The sequence below is a fragment of the Panicum virgatum genome, chromosome 2N, assembly GCF_016808335.1.
Source record: "Panicum virgatum strain AP13 chromosome 2N, P.virgatum_v5, whole genome shotgun sequence".
Lineage (NCBI taxonomy): Eukaryota > Viridiplantae > Streptophyta > Magnoliopsida > Poales > Poaceae > Panicum > Panicum virgatum.
The window spans coordinates 13,841,209-13,864,347 of NC_053146.1; the positions used below are offsets into that span (position 1 = coordinate 13,841,209).

A 23,139-nucleotide genomic window follows, 5' to 3' on the forward strand; every position below is an offset into this window, starting at 1 on the left:
GATGATTTATAAATCTACTCGTCAACTATAGCTGATTTTTGGCTGGTAGACTTTGTGCTATGTTTTGTTTTGTGTAAAAGTTAGAGAACCAGAGGACAACTATATCTAGGTGAAATCATACTTCTTGCTAGATCTAGGGTGGAACTTTACATTTTATTTCTGGATGCTTTACTATAGCACTTTGGATGAAACTTTTCCTATGTTCTAAGAGTATTAAAAGAACCTTAATGCACAAATTTGATTATTTTTGGAACTGTCTATATATATATATGATTTAATCCATGAGATAAGGCAATATATCATGTTAAATAGTCGTAGCACCTAGAAAAATCTGAAATTTTTACCAGCACCTATTCTAGAGTACATGCAAATGTTGGGAGCTAAATACTAGATAGAAACATAGATACACTTAGCTCATGTTGTTCCTATATCTAGCATGTTTATTTTTCACTGGTCGTTATACTGCATAATTGCTTATGAAACTTGCGCAGAATCATGTTCTAGGTATTTAGATGTTACACAAAAAGTTGGGAATTTATTTCTTAAATAAACTAGCTTGAATATTTATACATGTGCTAAATTAAGTAAATGCAATAAAAAAGTTTGTGTTGGCGAAAAATGCTGATATTTTTACTTATGCATTTTCATAGTTACGAAAGGCTCTGGTAAAATTTTGAGACTCAGAAACCTACTGGAATCTCTGTAGATTTTAATATTTTTATGTATGACTTAAATTTGTAGAAATTATTATCCAAATACTTGCTTAGAAAAATTCTGATAAATTTATAGTAAGATATGCATTATGTTTAGAACACTCTGTAAAAATTTGAGCCCCAGAGATGTTGTATATTGCTTTGAATAAATCAATCTTGTTATTAGAGTAATCTGGTTAAGTTATTTTTCATGTCTATATTCCTCACTGTTTTTAGCTGTTATTTTTACTACAAGTTCATATTTAAGTTTGATGCACTGTATAAAATTTCCAGCACTAGAAACTTATCCTAGCTTTTGTAATGAATTTCTCAAGTATCCTCATGGTTATTGACTTAGAATAAAAACAACCACCCAATTCACTTTATGAACTTAAGTTAATGTAAGAACTACTCTGTAAACGACTGCCTAGTAAAATGAGTTAAACAAGTTCGTCACTGAAAGAGCACATTCATTGGATTACAAGTTTATAGTGAAGGAAAGAAATGAATGTGTACCACTTTGTAATAAAGAACATCTTTGCATTCATATAGAAGCTATCCATCTGATTGACGGAACATACAAGTTGGTACCAACGCACGAGAATGAGTCCCATGACGCGCATGCTAATCTAACTAAAGTGATCCAAGTCCTGGACCAAAGTTCGGAAGATCCCAAGGCCAAGTGCATTTAAATACCCATTATTTTCTAGTATCTACAATCTATGTTGTATCTAATGTATTGTACATTTAAGTTTCCAGGAGTTGACTGCAACTATAGTTGCATGATCCTAGGTACCCATGTACTGATTCCCTGTAGATAACCTCGACTAGATGCTCTACTAATTAGGATCGATAAAAGTTGAGTGGTTTTATGCCGCTCGCGAGATGATAGGTTCTGACTTTCTACTACAAACTGCAAAATATAAGGTTGACGCGCGGTCATGGGACATGGTAAAAAGATGCTATAGGTCACAGTGTGTGGTAGTAGTGGTTAACCTTTTAATCGTACTAATCACATGTCGAGAAATATGGTTCGGAAAGCTTAAGTACCTGATTGAATTTGGTTTAGGATGAGCGCAGCATGTGGGTTCAGAGTAGTTGAACTTTGTAGGGGGGGGGGGAGGGAGGGACCCTGATCCACAGACTAGAAAGAAAGGGGAAAAGTCGTGTGGGTGACTGGGTCCCTATGCATGTGTGTTAGGTTTGTTTTGCAAGGATAAGAAACTCGATTCAAATCATCCGCTTCTCACGGTTTCGGACTACTTAACACTTTTGCCACATAGAGTAACAAGTGTAACATGATGATGATGATGATGATGATGATGATGATGATGATGAATATTGATGTATGATAAATGTTTTACAACCATGCTTGTGTAGAGGTAGTTGCTTATCTAGACTGGTTAAATCCACATAGAATCTTGAAGATAAAATTTCAATATAAGGACCTACTCTTTATTGCTTTTCAGCAATAGAAACCCCAGAGCTTTTCAAAGCCTTGCATGTCTAGTTAAGTGGACTAAGACTAAATATATCAGATAACAGGTAAGCCTTGCGGAGTATTAGTATACTCAGTCTTGCTTGTGGCATTGTTTTTAGGTGATTCATTTGAGGATATAATTGCTGGGTTGACTTGGCCTTGTACTTTACCTCCGGTTTGGTTTGTGGAGTGGGATAGTTCCCCGGCCAACACTAACATTATTTCTACAGATTGATGTCTCGTACGGATCGTGACATCATGTTTATCGTTAGCTATCGTGTTTTATCCCTCCGCTGCAATAATGAACTCTGATGAATTGTTGTAGATAAGACTTCTGTAGTTCTTGTAATAATTAATTTTCGCTGCAATCTCTGTGTTGTATGAGATGAAAGTTGTTGTAATCTCTGGGCTCACCTTTATGTGAGTTCTTGTTGGATCCAGATCATCGTGGCTTTTATCGAGAGTTTACTCGAGGAATTGTCTAGGTTTGTGCGAGTTGGATCTGAGTTGCTTTGCAACTATAATTAGCGCATTTGAGTCGTTTTATTGCGAGCTGTTCCACCACAGTATATACCAACCATATCATATTTTCAGAATCAGAAAAACCCAAAAGTCAAAGAAAACCGGTAAAATTTTGGCAAATACAGGAAATTTTCTATACCCATCTCTTGTACCAACGTATTACTTTCCTTTAGCTTACACATACTTTCCTTTGCACATATATTGACCCCATAATTCACGTCATTTTTTCTTTTGGAAGGACAATAATTGACATCATTATTTATGGAAGGAAAAGAAAGACATGTATTATTTAGAAGAAAAATAAATGACATTGTTGCTTGATGGTTTTCGAATGATATTAATTCACATCATTGTTTTATGGAAGAAAAAGAAAGATGTGTATTATTTTTGGAACAAAAATAAATAACATCATTGCTTGATGGAAGAAAAATTAAATACGTGACTGTGGCACGTACATCTTCCCTAGTAAAAGATGAAAGAGTTGAATACAATTGTCACCAAGCTTAACCTACCCATACCTCTCACAAAACTCCACTTAAAGGCCCACATGTAAGACCATTTGGTTGACAACTGAGGTCCCTTGCAGCTTCCATGCTTGGTCCAAAGAGTATAATTATCCATAAAACCCTTTTCAGAAAGGTGGACGTATAGAGTGTTTCTTTTAGAGAATTTCTTTTTATTTCTGGAAATGAGGCAGGGACGGTACATGAAACCTTTCGATAACTTGTGAGCGTGCATCGAGAAAAGACCTTAGACCATTAATCCATGCCATGGTGCACTTGACGCCGAACATCATTAATTGTCGGTCCATCTATAATAATATTTTTTTGTTGGATGAGCAATCTAATTCAACGGAATAGAGCTTCACAATTTTGTATCAAGGAACAACATTATTTTATTTATATTTATATTATTTTTCAAAATTCACACTAAAAAATTTACATAATGAAGGATGCATCATGTTGCAAAGTCATTTCTACAAATTAAACATTTAAATGTAAAAGGTTCGAATATCCATCACACAACATGATCAATTATACATTGTCAATTACACAACGTGATAAATTAGAAGATCCGAACTAAAATACCGAATAAGCTAATTTTACTACAGTTATCAAATAAATGTAAAGTACCTGAATAAATTCTTAGAATTACAATGAAAACAAAAATTCTAAACCCTAATTATTTTGACACTCTTCAATTTGAATCGAACACGTCATTCCATGCCATACGAAATGCAATCAAGGTTCGCACTTTTGTTTCACGCTCGCTTTCTCTCAAACCATCGAGAAGAAAAAATGTTTGTTTCAAACATATCTATGCCGTTAACCATAACATTGTGGTGATGACACTGCCATTCGAGGCTAGCATTGATATCCATGACACGGTGCGGTACAAGAACGTGATGAAGGAGTACGGTCTTGGTTCGTATGGTGCCATCTTCCCCTTGCTCAAAGGTGTGGATTTCTTCATTGGGACCAAGGCCGTACTCCTTCATCACGTCCTTATACCGCCCCGCGTCGTGGATATCAATGCTAGCCTCGAATGGCAGTGTCATCACCGCAGGTTAAAGGTTAATGACATATACATGTTCCGAAACAAAGATTTTTTAAACTTATCGGTGCTTTTATTGTGAGCCTAAATAAATAAATCATTATAGTGTCAAAATAATCCATTAATGATTATTCAATTATCAAGTGTAAATCTTAGTTTCACTTTTCAATAATTATTCAATTTGACATTTCACATACACATAAACACTCAAATTGCAATTTATCTATAGAATACATGTATAAAACCAAAATGTACCTAAAAGCATACCAACTACACTAACCATGTCACTTGAAAATAATTGAAAAAAATCACTATAAATTACCCACATTCAACCTATCCAATAAATCTTCTCTCAAAATCAAGTCATCAGTTCTATACTTCTCAAATCAATGCATAAATCAAAGAAATCATGTTCATTCTCACTATTTCTAAAGATCACAAATTTCTCTAACTATGGAGCATGAAACAAAGCATGAAGAAATATATAGAAGAGAGGACGAACTTTCAAATCTTTGGCGCACTAGGATGACCAAAATCCCCACAAAACTTGAAAAATTGCAAGCACCTCCTCTCTAAAATGCCATGGGGAAGAAGAAGCTAGCCCGAGCTCGAATAAATGTTTGGCTTGGGCTCAGGGAGTGTTGGCGGTCGATAACGATGGTTTTCACCGCCAACGCTCCGCCTGATTTCATGAAATGTAGGCCCTAACCATGCCATAACCATGATTACTAATGAGTTCCACAAGTTTTGGTGTTTATTTGACTTCTGGAACAACATATCTAAATTTGACCCAAAATGGATGCTGTTTGGACCGAAAGGCTCGAATTCGGCCGACCGAAATACTTTCGGTGGAATCTTGGCATGAGACTTTACCAAAGTCACATAGAGGGAGAATCCAAGCCATTCTAATGTGCTAAATCAAGAAATGCATAACTTGGACCCGGAAGGCTTGGACCAATATCCAAAAGGGAAGCCAACCTAGGCCATGGTCAAGTATTCAACAGACACCCTAACCAACATTGATCCATGGCCAGCGAGGAGTGTGTCAGTGCAACGGAGGACCGAGAGGCTGCTAGAGGCAGGCTGCCCAGCCCCAAGGAGGCTGCCTGGGCCAAGACAAGGTCGGTTAATCAAACCGCTTGAAGAACCGACGCCTGGAGGAGATCAGGACCGTCCCATGGAAAGGCGGTGCCACGTGAAGGCAGGGCCAGGCCAGCCCGCCTAGACCAGGCCGCTCGGCCCCACTCTACAGCCTCTAGCGTCCATCTTTCGCGTGAAGATCAAGTACCACCTCCTCTGCTGCATACAACTGGCGCTACCTGAAATAACCGCCAAGAACCGACCTTGGCACACTATAAATAGGACCCCCTCACCTCACTTGTAACACACACCTTGGGAGCTTGAGTGCCTCACAATTTCAGTGTCATCCTTAGTAGAATAGGGAGAGTGTGAGGTGAGAGCTTTGGCAGAAGCTGGGCTAAAGGGGCGGAGTCGAGTTCTCTCGATCTTACCCCATCTTGTACCCACCTCGGGGAATCTTATAATCGAGTAAGTTTTCCTCGCTTATCTTTAGTTCCTCGCTAGTTTACTTTTTACTTAAGTTACTTGCTTAGTTACTGTCTTTGATCTGTGGGATCCCTTGTCTGCGTGGGCAGCAAGTTCTATCCATTTGGGGTTTCTTCTTGCCATAGCGTGAGGCGGAAGTCAGTGACTCGATAGTTTAGGCATGGTGCTTAGGCTTGGTAGTCACCTTGGGTTGTGTTCCACCCCACGGTATCGCAGTGGTAGGCGGCTAGTGGTGACAGCCTTGTCCGTCCCTAGTAGTCCACCACGTTTGGGTGTTTTCATAGCAGTAGGATTGCTGAAAGTATGTTGGGCCCCTTCTCATCCCTTTCTGTGCCCTTCACTTAGGCTGCTGAAACAGATCAAGTCAGTAGCTTTTCAAGTTATCTTAGTAATTAGGATTCTATCTAAAGATAAGCCCTCTACCCTTGTACCTCTGCTCCTTAGCGGGTCCGGCTGAATCGCTCCAGACCGCTAGTCGACGCTTACCGTTCCTTAGATTCGATATCCCAGGCTTACTCACCTGGTGAAAGCTACAATTGGTCTCTGTGTGCTTGCGGAGTAATTCATTAGGCTAAGGAATGCCAACAGGGAGGAAGAAAGTATGCTGATTTATAGCAGGCGTATTAGTACCGGCTGGTGGCTATAGCCAGTATTAAACGTCTTCGTTTTGTATCGGTTGGAGCCTCCAGCCGATACTAAAATGAACTCGGCGCTATTTAGTACGGATGGTGCCACCAGCTGGTACTAAATGGCCACTAGCCGTCGCTTGCTTGCATCGGTGGTGCTCTTTAGTGCCTGCTGGTGGCTCCAGCCGGTACTAAACGGTTCCCACGGGTATTGTTGCTTACGCCCGATACTAAATGTTCGCATTAGTTCCAGTTGAAATCGTGCTCTGTACTAAGGGTCTTGGACGAATGTGAAGTCACACGTGTGACTAACAGTTAAAGCATCACACAAGGTGGAACAATTTTATTTTGTTGCAAAAAAATTATTTTGGTTGTGGAATATTTTTTTATTGCTAGAACCATTAAAAAATTGTTACAAACAAAAAGATTATTTCAGCAATAAATTCGATTGGCTTAAATATATAGATCGGTTTGTTGGCCACTTTTTGACCGAAAACACAAGTCCACTCGGAGTCACGCGCGTGGCCCCAAGAGCACCTATTCGAGTTCTGCTAGTCGGCGTTGGCTGGTGCGGCCTAGGTTGTGGCTCACTCTGCTAAAGCCTGCTATGGCCCACTCTGCTGTGGGCTGGGTTACTGGTACGGTCTGGACTGTGGCCTACTCTGCTATGGGCTGTGTTGTGGCCCACTCTCATGCGGGATGGGCTGCAGCTGCTGCTGTGTGGGCTGTGGCCCACTTACTGCTAGGTGTTGGCTCCTACTACGGGTTGGACTGTGATCCACGCACTATTGGGCTCTGGCTCGTGCTGTGGGCTGTGCTTCTACCATTACGGGGTTAGGGTGAAACGGAAACACACAATAAGCCAACCAGCCTGTAGTACTGTTCTCTCATACTAAATCAGCACCAGCCACCAGCTACCAGCCAGTCAACAGTACTATTTTCTCATAACAAATCATCACCAGCCACCAACCACAACCAAGTGAACACAGCGAATGGGCTGGAGGGAGAGAAAAATATATCTATAACTAATCAACATTGTTATAATCATATGGCATTTACTGGCTAGCCTTTATGACGAATCAACTTGCGTCACGATATAGCGACTAGTTTTACAAAGATTTCTAATTGGTCTCAACGATGAACATCTTATTAGTTGTTGAAATATTAGACAATTGCATTTTTAAATTCCGGAATAAATAAATTATGAATATAACTAGATCTAGCATGAACAACTGTATCATACTAGTGGCAAGGCACAACAGGATGATTAACTCTGAGAACATGATTAAGAACTGGATGGAAAAACAGATTATGTACTGAGCCTTGGCTTTTGGGAAGATGAACGGAGATGATCGGACGAAGATGGTCCTGTTGACGGAGTGCAGCAGCCGATGTCACAGACGACGGTTTGCCGCGGCACCTGACTTGGACGGAGGACGAGCCGTGATGAAGATCTTGAAGCAGTCGCGTCGGGCGCTTCCCAAAAATTTATTCGTCCTCTCCCGATGCAGGATCTCGAGGATGGAGGTTATGGAGACTTGCTCTCCCGATCGTCGGTGCACGCCGATGCTCGGGATGAAATAGGCTATGATGGCGGCACAGCAGTAAGAAAGAGGCAAAAATCTAGCTTTTATAACCCTAGCTCGGTTTTGTAATCTTAGCTTGAGTTGATATATTCTCTGGTGGCAGCCTATGGGTTAGATATATAGGAGATCCATAGGACCTCCTCAACTTCCCCTAGCATGGTGGGATTAAAGGTTTGCACCACTCCACCACTTCCTCATGTCCACATGGGCCTTTGAGATTTATTTGGAATAGCTGAAATATTTAATGGGCCAAGCCCAAATTCCTACAACCCCCCACCAGATCTCAAATACCCATTTAGAGATTTGCATGTTTCTCACTATTGTTCAATATACCAATGTTTCGACGAGGACTGTTAAGTCGAACTCTCATCTAGAACTTCAAGCTACACTTATGCACAACTTGAACAATGAACTATGCCTTGAATTGCAAGTTTGGTGCAGACAAGTTTCACTCAAAGTCATAACCGGTACACGGCTGCCAGTAGCTTACTCCGCAGTTGGAGCATATACGTCATACCCCCTGGTCTCTTCATGAGCTTGTTAGAGATTACCCGAATCTCATATACTGCGATGTTTAACAGTCGAACTCATATAGGTGTGCTTCTTTCAAGAATGCTCTGTAGGACAACATCTTTACTTATCAAAACAAATAGAAACACATTAAGGCGTATAGCCATCCTACCTTACAGCATTTGAGAGTATTGCATCTTTACTTAGAGAGGGTTTAGAAGGAATTACTCTCCTCAGTTCACCAATAGCTTGTTTTTCCCAGGTCCTAATTCACGAGATCTCCGATCACATAGGTTGGGTTACTACTATGACAACTTACACGAGTCTCATACCCATCTCCCTCGATGCACCTTCTATCACATTCTGTGATAGACCTTTTATAAAGGGATCTACCAGGTTCTTCTCTGTTGAAATATAAGTCACACTTATCACTCCGGAGTTTCCCAACTTTCTGACAGACTTCAGTCGTCTCTTGACATGTCTTGATGACTTCGCATTATCCATAGCACTGTTAACTTTGACTATCTCTGTTTGATTGTCGCAGTTTATAAGGATTGCTGGCACTGGTTATTCAACTACAGGCAAGTCCATCAAGAGCTCATGTAGCCACTCTGCCTCAACAGTGGCTGTGTCCAAAGCAGTGAGTTCTGCTTCCATGGTTGACCGCGTCAAAATGGTCTGTTTGCAAGAACTCCATGATATCACACCACCTCCAAGGGTAAATACATACCTACTCATGGCATAAAGCTCGCATCGGATATCCAATTCGAATCACTATATCCTTCAAGCACAGCGGGGTGCCCAGAATAGTGAATCCCATAACTCATAGTACCAACTAGATAGAGCATAACCCTCTCAAGTGCATGCCAATGATGAGTACCCAGGTTGGCCATGAACCTTCTCAATTTGCTAACTGCAAATGATATATCGGGGTATCTTAGCTGATTTTTAGCAATTTTCTTGTTCTTTCGGAGTATCACACTGGGATCATAAGGAGTCGGAGAAAGCTTGCTATTCACATAGCCAAAGCGGCTCAATATCTTCTCCACATAATGAGATTGCGAAAGAGTAATCCCATTCTCATTCTTGATCAGCTTGATGTTCAGAATCACATCAGTTTCACCCACATCTTTCATATCAAAACTGTTTGATAGAAAAAACTTGACATCATTGATCACTTCAATGTTCATACCAAAAATCAGTATGTCATCCACATACAAATATAATATGACTCCTGCACCCCCACCATAGCGATAGTACACACATTTATCAGCCTCGTTTATGACAAAACCCGCAGAAGTTAAAGTTCTGTCAATCTTCTCATGCCATTGCTTAGGTGCTTGTTTCAGACCATACAAAGACTTTAACAATTTGCACACCTTGCTCTCTGGATCCTTCACTACAAACCCATCAGGCTGATCCATATAGATCTCCTCATCCAACTCTCCATTCAGGAAAGCTATCTTAATGTCCATCTGATGAACGATAAGACCATATGATGCAGCTAGTGTAAGGAGTGCTCGAATAGTAGTCAATCTAGCAACAGGTGCATATGTGTCAAAGAAGTCTTTGCCTTCCTTTTGTGTGTAACCTTTGGCCACAAGCCTAGCCTTGTACTTCTCAATAGTACCATCAGGCCTAAGCTTTTTTTTGAACACCCATTTACAACCCACAGGATTGCAACCATAGGGTCGTTCAGTGAGTTCCCACGTACCATTGGATAGAATCAAGTCCATCTCACTTTAGACAGCTTCTTTCCAATCATCTGCATCTGGAGATGCATATGTCTCAGCAATAGTAGTAGGTGTGTCATCCACAAGATACACAGTGAAGTCATCACCAAAAGATTTTGCAACCCTTTGTCTCTTGCTCCTTCGAGGAGCTTCACTATCATCCATCTCAAGGATTTCCTCACGCTCAACTGGTTGTTCAGAAGTCTCGGTAACAATAGGAGCAACAGATTCAGGAGTTATCTCAGAAGAAAATCTAGACGTGCTATGCATATCTTTCATAGGAAAAATATTCTCAAAAATTATTGCATCACGAGATTCCATAATACTATCAACATGCACATAAGGTATCTCAGATTTAACTACTAAAAATCAGTAAGCTATACTCCTCTGAGCATATCCTAAAAAGGCACAATCCACTGTTTTAGGTCCCAACTTGCGCTTCTTGTTAATTGGGACATTGACTTTCGCCAAGCATCCCCATGTACGCAAGTAAGAAAGCGATGATTTTCTCCCTATCCATATCTCATATGGGGTCTGATCTTTATTTCTTTTTGGAACTCTATTCAAGACATGGCTCGCAGTCAATAAAGCCTCCCCCCACCATGCTTTAGATAAATCAGCAGTGTCTAACATGGCATTAACCAAGTCAGTCAACGTGCGGTTCTTTCTCTCAGCAACCCCGTTTGACTCGGGTGAGTAGGGAGGTGTCGTCTCATGAATAATATTATGTTCTTCAAAAAATTCATCAAAGATTTTGGGAAAATATTCACCACCACTATCCGACCTTAAACGTTTGATCTTTCTCTCTAGTTGATTTTCAACTTCGGTCTTATAGATTTTAAAGTAATCAAGCACTTCATCCTTAGTTTGCAACAAATAAATATAGCAAAATCTAGACGCATCATCAATCAAAGTCATGAAATATCTCTTTCCACCCTTTGTTAACACACCATTCATCTCGCATAGATTAGAATGTATGAGTTTGAGAGGTGCCAAGTTTCTCTCCTCGGTTGCCTTGTGAGGCTTTCGAGGTTCCTTCAATTGCACACAACTATGGCACTTCGAACCTTTGACAATAGTGAAATTCGAAATTAAACTCATGCTGGATAATCGAGACATTAAGCCAAAGTTAACATGACATAAACGAGAGTGCCGAATACCTTCATCATCATTAACAACACCGCAAATATGGTTCACTGACTTATTACAAAAATCCATAAGGGAAAGGCGGAACAAGCCTCCGCAATTATAGCATTTACCAATGAATTGTCCATATTTTGACACGACTAATTTATTGGACTCTAACACTACCTTAAACCCATCCTTACACAGAAGGGAGCCGCTCACTAGATTCTTGTTGATAGTTGGGACATGCTGCACGTTCTTCAGCTGCACGATTTTTCTCGAAGTAAACTTTAGATCTATCGTACCAACACCACGAACAGAAGCATGTGACCCATTTCCCATCAGCACGCTTGAGCCTTGGACGGCCTGATAAGAAGAGAACAAAGAGATGTCAACGCACACATGAACATTAGCACCCGTATCAAACCACCAACTCATGGATTGAAATACCGAAAGAACAGTAGATAGATTACCGTACCCATCCTCAGTGCTTGCTAGTGTCGTCATGTTGACATCCTTGGTTCCTGCCCCAGGATTAGCCTTTGCCTTGTGGTCTGCACGATTTGAACAGTCTCTTGCAAAATGACCCCCATCACCGCACGTGTAGCAACCTCCTTTGGAGTTTGTTGTCTTCTTCTACTTGAAGGTAGTAGTATTGACAGGCTTGTGGGCAGCCTTCTTGTTCTGGCTGTGTGGGTGGTGTTTCTGCACCATGTTGGCGCTAGAGTGACCCTCACCTCCATTCTCAGAAACATCCTTAGCCCGAGCTTTCTCCTCAACATCAAGAGATGCTATCAGGTTTTCAACTCATATTTCATGTCTCTTGTGTTTCAGAGTAGTGGCAAAATTCGTCCAAGAGGAAGGCAACTTTGCAATTATGCACCCTGCCACAAATTTGTCAGGTAAAGGACACTTCAGGAGTTCGAGTTCTTTGACAAGAACTTGTACCTCATGAGCCTGTTCTACAACAGAATGGTTGTTCACCATCCTGAAGTCATGAAAGCTCACCATGGTGTATAGTTCACTACTAGCATCTGTTGCATCATACTTTGCAACCAATGCATCCCACAACTCTTTTGCATCTATTATGTGCATGTACACATCAACCAGACGATCAGCGAGAACACTTATCACGCATCCCACGAAAATGTTGTTGGCATCCATGAACTTCCTCCTCTCCTCAGGAGAATGTTCACATGCTGGAATACCAAGCCTCGCTTCCCATGCATGCAGCACAGAAAGCCAGAGACGAACCTTGACTTGCCATCTCTTAAAGTGCACACCGGTAAACTTGTCTGGCCTCAGTGCATCAGCAAAACCAGCCATCATAAAATCAACAGATTGCCTATAATAAGGTTTTTGGATTATTGAAATATTAGACAATTGCATGATTAAATTCCGGAATAAATAAATCATGAACATAACTAGATCTAGCATGAACAACTTTATCGTACTAGTGGCAAGACACAACAGGATGATTAACTCTGAGAACATGATTAAGAACTAGATGGAAAAATAGATTATGTACTGAGCCTTGGCTTTTGGGAAGACGAATAGAGATGACCGGACGAAGACGGTCCTGTTGACGGAGTGCAGCAGCTGATGTCGCAGACGACGGTTTGCCGCGGTGCCTAACTTGGACGAAGGACGAGCCGTGATGAAGATATTGGAGCAGTCGCGCCAGGTGGTTCCCAAAAACCTTATTCGTCCTCTCCCAGTGCAGGATCTCGAGGACGGAGGTTTCAGAGGCCTACTCTCCCGATCGTCGGTGCACGCCGACGCTCGGGATGAAATAGGCTACGATGGCGGCACAACAGCAAGAAAGAGGCAAAAATCTAGCTTTTGTAACCCTAGCTCGGTTTTGTAACCTTAGCTTGAGTTGATATATTCTTTGGTGGTAGCCTATGGGTTAGATATATAGGAGATCCATAGGACCTTCTCAACTTCCCTTAGCAATGTGGGATTAAAAGTTTGCACCCCTCCACCACTTTCTCATACCCACATGGACCTTTGAGATTTATTTAGAATAGCTAAAATATTTAATGGGCCAAGCCCAAATTCCAATATTAGTGTCACTAAGCCGTAATGCCTCGTACATCATGTTATAAAATAGAGCGCAATAGTGATAAATAGCTCTAATATCATAAGATAATAATCACAAAAGGTGATGTATGTCGTATTGTCAGTTCAGTCTCTTCCACACCTTCTCCCCAAGCCCCCTACAAATGGAGCGGAACTACTGTAGCAACTGACCTGCCTCTACAAATAATTTTTAATTTTATTCTAGAAATTTATTTAATTAAAAAAATAGAACAGCGGATGGTCCGGCCTTTGGGGGCGGACAATTCGCTAGTTCGGACGTCCGAACTTCACTGCAGAAGGTTTGGACTTCGCTGCAGAAGGTTTGGATGTCCGAACGTCTTTACACTGCAGAAGGCAGTGAAGTTCGGACGTCCAAACCAACGGAATGTCCGCCACCTAAGGCCGGACCGTCCACTGTTCTATTATTTTAATTAAATAAATTTCAGTGTAAAAAAATTTCAGTGTTGGGGTGCCGTGGCCCCTACTGGCCCCCTGACTCCGCTGTTGGTTGGAGTGGAAACGAACAAGAAGGTTGAAGCTTAACTTTCTAGCATTTTTGCTTTGTTTTCTAGCTTTTTCTCTTGTCCGGTGAAATCCTTCATTTGATGATGAGAGTCTAAGAACTCTTGTAACGTTTGGTTGTATATATCCACTTTGTGGATATAGAGGTTGGCTTAATCCTGTATCTAAAAAACATCAATACCAGAAAAAGAGGCATTCGTCCACCTCTGATTAGTACCGGTTGCTTTAAAACCGGTACTAATGTCAATTTAGTACCGGTTCTACAACACAGTGCCCCAGGAGCCATTTAGTACAAGGTTATAAAACCGTCCGGTACTAAATGCCACCATTTAGTATTGGTTGGTGTTATAGCCCGATACGAAATGGCTCCCGGGGCTCCCCACCCATTTAGTACAGGACCATAACACCACCTGGTACTAAATGCTACCATTTAGTACCGGGTGGTGTTAAAAACTGGTTCTAAATGATCATGGCCCACTACTAAATGGTCCGCTCGGGTTACTTCAAATGGATAGCATGTCCTATGTACTCACATGTGCTGTGCGAGAGGGATGGTAGAGGAGACTACGCACAAGGCCATAGGTCACGAGTTCGAACCACAGCGCACACGCATTTATTCAGATGCATTTAGTACCAGGCATTGCGACCGGTACTAATAGAGGTCCATTTAGTACCGGCCAGCCGGTACTAATGGCTCCAACCTCCCGGTACGAATGCTACTTTTTGTAGCAGTGCATGATGGAATGCAACGGCGCGGCCGGTCGGCCTGCTGGCATGGCTGCGCATTGTGTACGCAGCCACCGCTGCTGCCGGTGCCATATCTGGGCTGACCTGCTGAGTCACACTAAGCTCGCGTGGCTGCACCACGACCCAAGGACGGCTGCCGCGCCGTCACCGCCCGACGATAAGGGCGACAGAGATGAGACGATAGGATTCACAAGCAAACCAGGTAAGACCAGATCGACGACTCTAATAATGAATCCCAACTGAGCTAGCCCACTCAACATCTCAGCTTAGTTACCACCAAATCAGATCGGCCCAAATGAAAAATCAAACTACAAAGACTGATTTTGGCCCAAACTATTAGCAACTTGACTAGGAGAATAACAATGTTATCTAATAAATATTCTGAAATCCGAGGTAATATAAGAATTGCTGCAAATTCGATTGGCACATTTTTTCGTTTGGGATGGTTGAAACAAACCTGTGTAACTACCTGCGCTCAGCATGCACCGCGCCACGCCGTCACACCGCGCTCTCCGCACTCTGCGCTCCGCACGCAACGCGCTCTCCGCGTGGCGTCGTGATCGCGTTCCGTGCTCTCCACGCCGCTGCATGCGCTCGCTTTGGACTTGCGCCTGCATGTAATCTAGCCGTGATTAGTTAGCCTGTGCATGTGATGTACTTGTATATAAATGTTGCTACTGATCAATAAAACTACGGTTGGTCCATTCTTTCTCTACATGGTATCAGTTACCCTTAGATCCTACTCTCTTGCTTCCGCGCTCTCCTGCCCCACGCAGCCATGCCCTCATCTCCGGCGCATTCCTCTGCTAGCTCCGGCAACACCTCCGATGCATCTCAGCCTGCATCCATTGCCGTGGTGCAGACGGTGAACATCCGTTCACACGTCCCCATCCTTCTCGATCTCCTGGACTCCAACTACAGCCAGTGGAGGTGCTGCTTCGACTCCGTCCTCGGTAAGTTCGGCCTCGATGACATCGTCAAGACTCTGACGCCCATGGCGCAGCGCGACGCAGAAATGGCGCCAGATCAATTGCTGCATCGTCAACTGGCTGTACACCACCGTCAACAAGAACGTCTTCGACATCATCTACAAGCCTCGCGCCTCAGCGTTCACCCTTTGGTCGGACATCGAGGGCCTCTTCCGCGACCATGAACTCCAGCACGCCGTCTACCTGGAGGCTGAGTTCCGCAACCTCAACCAGGGCGACCTCAACATCTCGGACTACTGCTCCCGCCTCAAGCTCCTCGCTGATGGCCTGCGCGACGTCGGACAGCCCGTCTCAGAGTCGAGCCAGGTCCTCAACCTCCTCCGTGGGCTGAACAGCAAGTATCGCCACGTCAAGCCGGTGATCACGTCCAAGCACCCTCCTCATACCTTCATGACTGCCCGTTCCTATATGCTTCTTGAGGAGATCCAGATGCAGCATGATGACAAGGTTGAGGCGGGTCATGCCTACGTTGCCGGTCATGGTGGTTCCTCCGGCACCGGCGGCTCCTCCAGCCACGGTGGGTCCTCCGACGACAACGCCAACTCCCGCTCCAAGGCGAAGAACAAACGTCGCGGCCGCGGCTCCAACTCCTCCAAGGCCGCGGGCGCCGGATCCAGCAACCCCGGCGGCGCCAACGTCGGCGGCGGCAGCACTGGCGGCGCTACACCACGCCCGCCTGTCCCATGGGCCGCGGGCTACAATCCCTGGACCGGCCTTGTTCAGGCCTGGCCCATGCCCTTCCGCGTCCCTGGGTCCGGCGTCTTGGGTCCGCGCCCACCAGTTCCGGCCCAACAGGCGATGGCGGCCTTCCATCAGCCCGCCCTCCCGACGCTCCCCACGCCGACCGACCTCTCCAACTCCGGCGCGTCGCAGAGCTGGGACAACAGCGCCCTCTACTCCGCGCTGAACGGCATCGGCGCCTCCACCTCTCCACCGAGTTCCGCCGACTGGTACCTCGACACCGGTGCATCCACGCACATGGCCGCGAACTCCGGTATCACCTCCTCCCCTTGCCCACTCCCACTCCCACAACAACTCTTCGTCACCGTTGGAAACGGTGCCCGGTTGCCCGTGACTCACACGGCAGCCGCCACCATTCCTACATCTTCTTCTCCTCTTCATTTACGTGATGTTCTTGTCACTCCTTCTCTGGTTAAGAATTTGATTTCCGTCAAGAAACTAACCTGTGACAATGCTGTTTCCATTGAATTTGACCCTGCCGGTTTCTCTATCAAGGACCTCCGCACTCGCACGGTGAAGCTCCGATGTGACAGCCAGGGTGATCTCTATCCTCTACGATTGTCACAGCACCAAGCCCTCACTGCATCTTCGCCGGCATCGGCCGAGTTGTGGCACAATCGTCTAGGACACCCCGGCTCCAACAGCTTTCGTCAGGTCCTTAGCTCCTTTGATTTCCAGTGCAATAAGTCAGCCACCCATACATGTTCTCATTGTCAATTGGGCAAACATGTGAGGCTCCCCTTTTATTCCTCTGAAACTTCAGTTTATTTTCCCTTTCAACTTGTTCATTCGGATGTAAGGACGTCACCAATTTACAGTCATTCGGGTTTCAAATATTATGTTGTTTTGCTTGATGCTTACACCCATTACATTTGGACGTTCCCGATTAGACAGAAATCTGACGTTCCGGCCATCATCCGCTCTTTCTTCTCCTACGTACACACACAATTCAGACTCCCTGTTCTTGCGCTCCAAACAGACAACGGGAAGGAATTTGACAACATCACGATGCGTCATTTCCTCTCTGCACAAGGCACTGCCTTCCGTCTCTCTTGCCCTTACTCCTCACAGCAAAATGGCAAGGCCGAGAGGGCTCTACGCACGATAAATGATTGTGTTCATACTTTGCTCATACATAGTGCAGCTCCGACTTCTTTTAGGGCTGAGGCGCTGAACACGGCGACGTTCCTCCTCAACCGGCGTCCATGCCACGCCATGGGCATCGTCACCCCACATCACCTCCTCCTCGGCACGCCTCCACGCTACGACGAGCTACGCGTCTTCGGCTGCCTCTGCTACCCCAACTTGACTCCGACGACGCCGCACAAACTCAGTCCGCACTCCGAGGCATGTGTCTTCCTCGGCTACCTGACTGGTCACCGTGGGTACCGCTGCAACAACATCGCCATGCGACGCGTCTACACGTCTCGCCACGCCGTGTTCGTCGAGCATGTCTTCCCGTTCCGCGACACGCCTCCGCGAGCTGCTCCACCTCCACCACCGCCGGTCTGCAGCAACACCGACACGATCCCTGCCCCTCCATCACGCCGGGAGCGCGCCGTGCCGCGACATGGCAGCCAGCGCCTGGAGGCCGCCCGCCACGACGACATCGGCAGCCAGCGCCAGGACGCCACCCCCCACGACGACGTCGCCACTTATGATGCTGATCGCCACGACGGTGCTGCCCACAACATCGCCGTCGGCTCCTCGTCCCCACCTGCGCACCCGAACGCCATGACATCCCAACAGCCCACCGCACCAGCTCCTCCCCAGCACCAGATGATCACTCGAGCACGAGCCGGCATTGTCAAGCCAAACCTGCGATACGCCCTCGCCAGCGACACTGCGTCCATCAGTCCCGTTCCGCGGTCTGTACGTGCGGCGCTCCAGGATGCCCCATGGTGTGACGCCATGCAACAAGAGTTTGATGCTCTCCAGCATAACCGCACGTGGACTCTTGTGCCACGGCCTCCCGGTGCTCAGATCATCTCTGGTAAATGGGTCTTCAAACACAAGCTGAGCTCCGATGGCACCCTCGAGCGTTACAAAGCTCGATGGGTGGTGCGCGGGTTTCATCAGCGGCCGGGGATCGACTTCGGCGAAACCTTCTCCCCGGTCATCAAACCTGCCACGATCCGTGTCGTCCTCATGCTCATCGCGTCCAAGCGCTGGCCAGCGCACCAACTGGATGTATCCAACGCCTTCCTCCACGGCAACATCACAGAACGCATCCTGTGTCAGCAGCCGACGGGCTTTGAGGATCCTCAACGACCCACCGACGTCTGCCTCCTGTCGCGCTCACTCTACGGCCTTCGCCAGGCACCTCGCGCATGGTTCACCAGGTTTGCTGAACATGCCGTCTCCCTCGGCTTCAAGCAATCACGCTCGGACTCCTCCTTGTTCGTGTACAAGAACGGCAACGACATGGCGTACTTGCTGCTTTATGTGGACGACATGATCCTCTCTGCATCCACTACTGCACTTCTTCGCCATTTCATCACCAGCCTCAAGACCGCCTTCACCGTGAAAGACATGGGGCCAGTCAGCTACTTCCTCGGCATCGACGTTCAGCGGCACGTAGATGGCTTCGTCCTCTCCTAAGCTGCGTACGCCAATGACGTCCTCGAGCGCGTTGGCATGGCGAACTGCAAGGCTGCCCCGACGCCGGCTGATGCGAAGCCCAAATCTTCTAGCACTGATGAAACGCCCCTCAAGGATGCCTCATGGTACCGCAGCATGGCCGGTGCCCTCCAGTACCTCACGTTGATGCGGCCCGACATCGCCTATGTCGTCCAACAAGTTTGCCTCCATATGCACTCACCCAAGGATTGCCACGGTGCACTTCTCAAGCGCATCCTCCGGTACATCAAGGGCACCGCGACACTCGGCTTGCACCTCCACGCCGCTTCCTCACCGACCCTGACAGCTTACACAGACGCCGACTGGGCAGGTTGCCCAGACACTCGTCGGTCTACGTCAGGCTTCGCGGTGTTCCTCGGGGATTCCTTGGTCTCATGGTCCTCGAAGCGGCAAACGACGGTGTCACGTTCCTCGGCCGAAGCGGAGTACCGTGGCGTGGCAAATGCAGTGTCCGAATGCACCTGGATCCAGCAACTTCTTGGAGAGCTCCATTGTGCCGTGCCCAAGGCGACTGTCGCATATTGTGACAACATCTCCAGCGTCTACATGGCTCGCAATCCCGTTCATCACCGACGGACTAAGCACATTGAGCTGGATATCCACTTTGTCCGTGAGAAAGTGGCCGTCAGTAAGCTCCGCGTCCTCCAAATCCCGAGTGCAAAGCAGTTCGCCGATGTCTTCACCAAGGGGTTGCCGACGTCGCTGTTCGAGGATTTCCGCTCCAGTCTCTGCGTCGGAGCGACGAGCTGAGACTGCGGCGGGGTGTTGCAACAAACCTGTGTAACTACCTGCGCTCGGCATGCACCGCGCCACGCCGTCATGCCGCGCTCTGCGCGCCGCACGCGACGCGCCACGCCCGCGCTCTCTGCGTGGCATCGTGATTGCGTTCCGCGCTCTCCGCACCGCTGCATGCGCTCGCTTTGGACTCATGCCTGCATGTAATCTAGCCGTGATTAGTTAGCCTGTGCATGTGTGCATGTGATGTACTTGTATATAAACGTTGCTACTGATCAATACAAACTACTGTTGGTCCATTCTTTCTCTACAGGGATTATGTCAAATTAAAACTTAGTTTATGTTAGTTCTAGAAGGAAAACAGGGCACGAATTAAATCAATGAAAAGTCCACTGGAGGGATGGGAGGATCATCACACTTTTTCTTTAATTTGCTCGGGACATTTTTGTCCGCTAAACCAAATGTTAAAGTAATTTGAGTGACTAGGTTCAAAAGGTGATTTATGAGATTACAGATTAGTTAAAAAGTTTAGAGATCCAAGCGAGAACTCAATTCAAGGTTATTAGGACATATACCAAGATAATATACAGGAACAAAAAAACACGTTACAAGTCTCAGCCAAAGTAAATCTTTGCATGCCACTAAGCGCCAATGTCTTCTTTGTTTTTTCTTTTCGTGGCGGCGGTATGCGTTGCCACCTAGCGTGTTGATTAATAATATTTTCAGACATTCACGCCATGTGAACTCGAAATAAAGTTATAAAAGATACCTATTGGCCGTAGCTTATACGTCTGCAACATATTTGTACCACCGATTCTGACTGATACGACTGAAATTTGTTAATATTCCGTTTAAGAAAAAACATTCCCACATGAAAAAAGTATATATGCTGCACAACAGAAAAAATGTGTCGTTAGTTGAATTTTGTGAATGTTCAAAAATGTTATTGCTTCACAATAAAAATGTCCAAGAAATGAACAGAAATTTGGTAAGAAAATGTGCACTTTTTATAATGGTATATGCTGAGTGCATGGTAATATGGAGCTTAATTTTTTTATATACGTTTGAGAGAAATACCAGATGACAACTATAACCGCATAACCAATAAAATTGTCATTCTCAGCTGTGCAGCAAAACGCACGTCTCAAGCACAAGTATTTTATAGAAGTGCAGTGGCAACCCTACTTTCACGGCTACGGAGGTGTCCCTTTCCACAAAGCCACATAACACATCGTACAAGCACAGTTTCTTCGACTACTTTCACACAGCATAGCGGTAGCTATATATACCCACGCCACCCACAGTTCCAATCACCAAACCAAAGCACAGTGTGCAAAAAGCAGCAGCAAACAAGAACAACCATGGCCACCTGTAGCAAGGCTTTGCTCCTCGCCATCCTTGGCTGCGCCTTCGTCTGCAGCGCCGTTCACGCGGCTCGCGATTTGACTGATGACTCGGCCATGGCAGCGAGGCACGAGCTGTGGATGAGCCAGTACGGCCGCGTCTACAAGGACGATGCCGAGAAGGCACAGCGTTTCGAGGTGTTCAAGGCCAACATCAAATTCATCGAGTCGTTCAATGCCGCTGGGAATCGCAAGTTCTGGCTTGGCATCAACCAGTTCGCCGACCTCACCAATGCTGAGTTCAGGGCGACCAAGACTAACAAGGGCTTCAAACCTAGCCCAGTGAAGGTTCCTACCGGATTTAGGTACGAAAATGTTAGCATTGATGCGCTTCCGGCTAGCATCGACTGGAGGACTAAAGGTGCTGTTACACCCATCAAGGATCAAGGCCAATGTGGTATGAAAAATAACTTTATATAATGCACATGCAAAAACTTTTTTTCCTTAGATCGGTGCCGCACTACAGTATCTAATGTATCTAATGTAGTACTATGATCATTTGCAGGCTGTTGCTGGGCATTCTCAGCTGTGGCTGCAACGGAGGGCATCGTCAAGATCAGCACCGGCAAGCTCACCTCGCTCTCGGAGCAAGAGTTGGTCGACTGCGACGTCCATGGTGAGGACCAGGGCTGCGAGGGTGGTTTGATGGACGATGCCTTCAAGTTCATCATCAAGAACGGCGGCCTGACCACCGAGTCCAGCTACCCGTACACAGCCTCTGACGGCACGTGCAAGAGCGGATCAAACAGTGCCGCAACCATCAAGGGCTACGAGGATGTGCCGGCCAACAATGAGGCTGCCCTCATGAAGGCCGTAGCCAACCAGCCTATTTCGGTGGCTGTGGACGGAGGAGACATGACATTCCAGTTCTACTCCGGTGGTGTCATGACCGGCTCTTGCGGCACTGACTTGGATCATGGGATTGCAGCTATCGGATATGGAAAGACAAGTGATGGCACCAAATATTGGCTGATGAAGAACTCTTGGGGCGCGACATGGGGCGAGAATGGTTACCTGAGAATGGAGAAGGATATTTCGGACAAGAGGGGCATGTGTGGCCTCGCCATGGATCCCTCCTACCCCACCGAGTAGGATTATCTTTTATGCCTCAGACTCGTACAACATATCCACATCTATCGAATAAACATGGAGGCTACTTTGTCTTGTCAATTGTCATGTGTATAGCCCATTTTTATTTTCTAATTTGTTGCACAAGGTCATGTTGTTAATGTGTACAGTACAGTATGTTTGATATGTAATGATAAATTAAGTCTACGCCCTGGCTATTTTCTTAATTAATTGGTCACTTGTGCTAATGGGCAAATGCAACCTAATAGTATGTGTGCTTTATTAGAAATAAAAGCTAACATGAAGATTGATGTAGCATATTAGAGCAATGCCAATTATTGGTTCTCTTTCCCATTTCCCTTCTATATGAATATACAATTTAAGGATAACATGTTGCTGTCAAACCCGGGGCGGGGACTGCTCACAAAACTTAGAATGGTCTAGAATAATGGATGGGGCATGTACCATACCCTACGCCATTGTAACTACATCACGACTAGAATTAGTCGGAACAGAAGGAAACTCCTAACCTAGTATTCAGCTACCAAGCTGTTGACAAAAATTCTAGTAGACAGGCTCCAAGCAATAATCATCTAGCTCCTGCATCGAAATTAGTATGGCTTTATAAAGAACAGAACCATTCAAGAATGTATTGCTTAGTACGTACCATTATTCTGAAACTGATTTTGCTAAGGCTTTTGACACCATTGAACATAGTGTCATTATTCAAATCACTAGTATGGTGCCTGTGCTAACGCCATGGGTAAATTTTAAACACACACTAAACAACACATGATCCATAGTCCAAACTGAGAAAT

The 23,139-nt window shown here is 45.5% G+C and overlaps 1 protein-coding gene across 1 annotated transcript; it reads left to right on the forward strand.

Annotated features, from left to right (window-relative positions):
• The first annotated feature begins 21,214 nt into the window (after positions 1-21,214).
• On the forward strand, positions 21,215-22,345 carry LOC120658732 (senescence-specific cysteine protease SAG39-like). Its single transcript, XM_039936950.1, has 2 exons — positions 21,215-21,650; positions 21,759-22,345. Exons 1-2 carry the CDS (start codon positions 21,311-21,313, stop codon positions 22,343-22,345), a joined length of 927 nt encoding a protein of 308 aa, XP_039792884.1. The 5' UTR covers positions 21,215-21,310.
• The last annotated feature ends 794 nt before the right edge of the window (positions 22,346-23,139 follow it).